At 61.8% G+C, this 2,188-nt stretch overlaps 1 protein-coding gene across 1 annotated transcript in view; it reads right to left on the reverse strand.

Moving 5' to 3' along the window:
* Positions 1-2,188, reverse strand: part of ASMTL (acetylserotonin O-methyltransferase-like) — a 49,926-nt gene that overhangs the window by 3,362 nt on the left and 44,376 nt on the right. Inside the window, exon 8 of the mRNA XM_014537840.1 lies at positions 1,194-1,364. Coding sequence (XP_014393326.1) covers positions 1,194-1,364 — 171 coding nt within the window. The remainder of the gene's footprint in view (positions 1-1,193; positions 1,365-2,188) is intronic.

The raw sequence follows: 2,188 nt of genomic DNA on the forward strand, positions 1-2,188 counted from the left end.
GGCCCTGGCTGGGCCAGGGCCCCACGGCACACACAGCCGTCCTCACGCCAACCCCACACGAGTCTCTCTGGACAGAGGGGATGGGGTTTGGGGGGGCACAAGGGGCTGGGAAACTGTGGGCTCCCCGACCAGGGAACTGCTCGCAGGAACCACGGCGCTCAATCTGCCGCAGCCCTTCCTGAGGAATCCTTCACGCCAACCCCACACGAGTCTCTCTGGACAGAGGGGATGGGGTTTGGGGGGGCACAAGGGGCTGGGAAACTGTGGGCTCCCCGACCAGGGAACTGCTCGCAGGAACCACGGCGCTCAATCTGCCGCAGCCCTTCCTGAGGAATCCTCCTTCCGGGGCCTGTGCACCCACAAACGCCCGGATGTTACCTTGAGGTTGGGCCACAGAATTAGCAAGTGTTACACTGTTTACCATGTGGTGGGCCACGGAATTAGCAAGTGTTACATTGTTACCATGCAGTCGGGCCAGGAAGGCTGTCTGCACAGCATAGCATTGTTTTCCAGTCCACGGGAGGGTGTGGGCGGTTATGTGCGAACGCGTGGGGACTTTACAAGAGGGACCCGAGCTCCGAGGATTGTGGCACCTGAGGGGGTCGTGGAACCCATTGCTCATGGACACGGGGGGACCATGTACAGACGGAGGTGCGCACGCCATATGCTCAGAGACACAGGCAGCACGCACACGCCCCTGCAGACACACAGACAGACACAGCTGCACACACTCAGAGACAGAGACTGACTCACCTGCACACACACACACACACACAGACACACCTGTACACACACACAGACACACCTGCACACACACAGACACAAGTGCACACACACAGACACACCTGCACACACACACAGACACACCTGCACACACACACAGACACACCTGCACACACACACCTGCACACACACACACACCTGCACACACACACACCTGCACACACACACACACCTGCACACACACACACCTGCACACACACACACACCTGCACACACACACACCTGCACACACACACACACCTGCACACACACACACCTGCACACACACACACACCTGCACACACACACACCTGCACACACACACACACCTGCACACACACACACCTGCACACACACACACACCTGCACACACACACACCTGCACACACACACACACCTGCACACACACACACCTGCACACACACACACACCTGCACACACACACACCCGCACAGTGCGCGGTCCTGGAAGCCCGAGACGTCCTCGATGACCTCCGGGAGGTCGAACACGGTCACCTTCAGGCCGGGGTACGCCCGGGCGAGCTCGTGGGCGAGGGTTCCCGTGCAGCCTGCGGGATGGACACGCGCACACACACACACGCTCTATCACCGGACCGGACCGTCCTGGCACCGGCACCCGCAGTGAGACTCCCAAGTCCGGCCTCTGCAAATCCAATGCTCTGAACCGCGGGTCCCGGGAGGTCGAACACGGTCACCTTCAGGCCGGGGTACGCCCGGGCGAGCTCGTGGGCGAGGGTTCCCGTGCAGCCTGCGGGATGGACACGCGCACACACACACACGCTCTATCACCGGACCGGACCGTCCTGGCACCGGCACCCGCAGTGAGACTCCCAAGTCCGGCCTCTGCAAATCCAATGCTCTGAACCGCGGGTCGAGGCCGGCGCCGTGAGCGACAGAAAAAAGAATGCAAGCTGGCGAGTGACCCGGGTGCGGGGTGGGGGGCGGGCACGGGCGCCGGGGAAATCCTCAGGGCAGAGCTGTGGGGGCTGCCACCTTCCCCTCTCCTTCCTGCCGTGGGATGCAGACGCGATGGCCGGCGCCACAGCAGCCGCTCTGGGCCACCAAACGGGGTGTGTGTGCAGAGGAGGGGAAATGGAAGGTGGGGGGGCAATGGAGGTCTTGCCCCCCAGCCTGTGTTGTCAGTTTGGGTCAAATAAACTCATAAAAATGCTCAAAAGAAAAAAAAAAGAATGTAAGGCGTCCTCTTGGGACCCCGATCCCATGACACCCCTCCCCCAGCCAGCCGGCCGGGGTGGCTCCTATGAACCAGGAGGTCAGGGTTCGATTCCCGATCAGGGGCACAGGCCCGGGTTGCGGGCTCCATCCCCAGTGGGGGGCGTGCAGGAGGCGGCCGGTCCGTGATTCTCTCTCCTCATGGATGTTTCTCTCTCTCCCTCTCCCTTCCC

This window comes from Myotis brandtii, unplaced genomic scaffold (genome assembly GCF_000412655.1).
Source record: "Myotis brandtii unplaced genomic scaffold, ASM41265v1 scaffold1833, whole genome shotgun sequence".
Classification (NCBI taxonomy): Eukaryota; Metazoa; Chordata; class Mammalia; order Chiroptera; family Vespertilionidae; genus Myotis; species Myotis brandtii.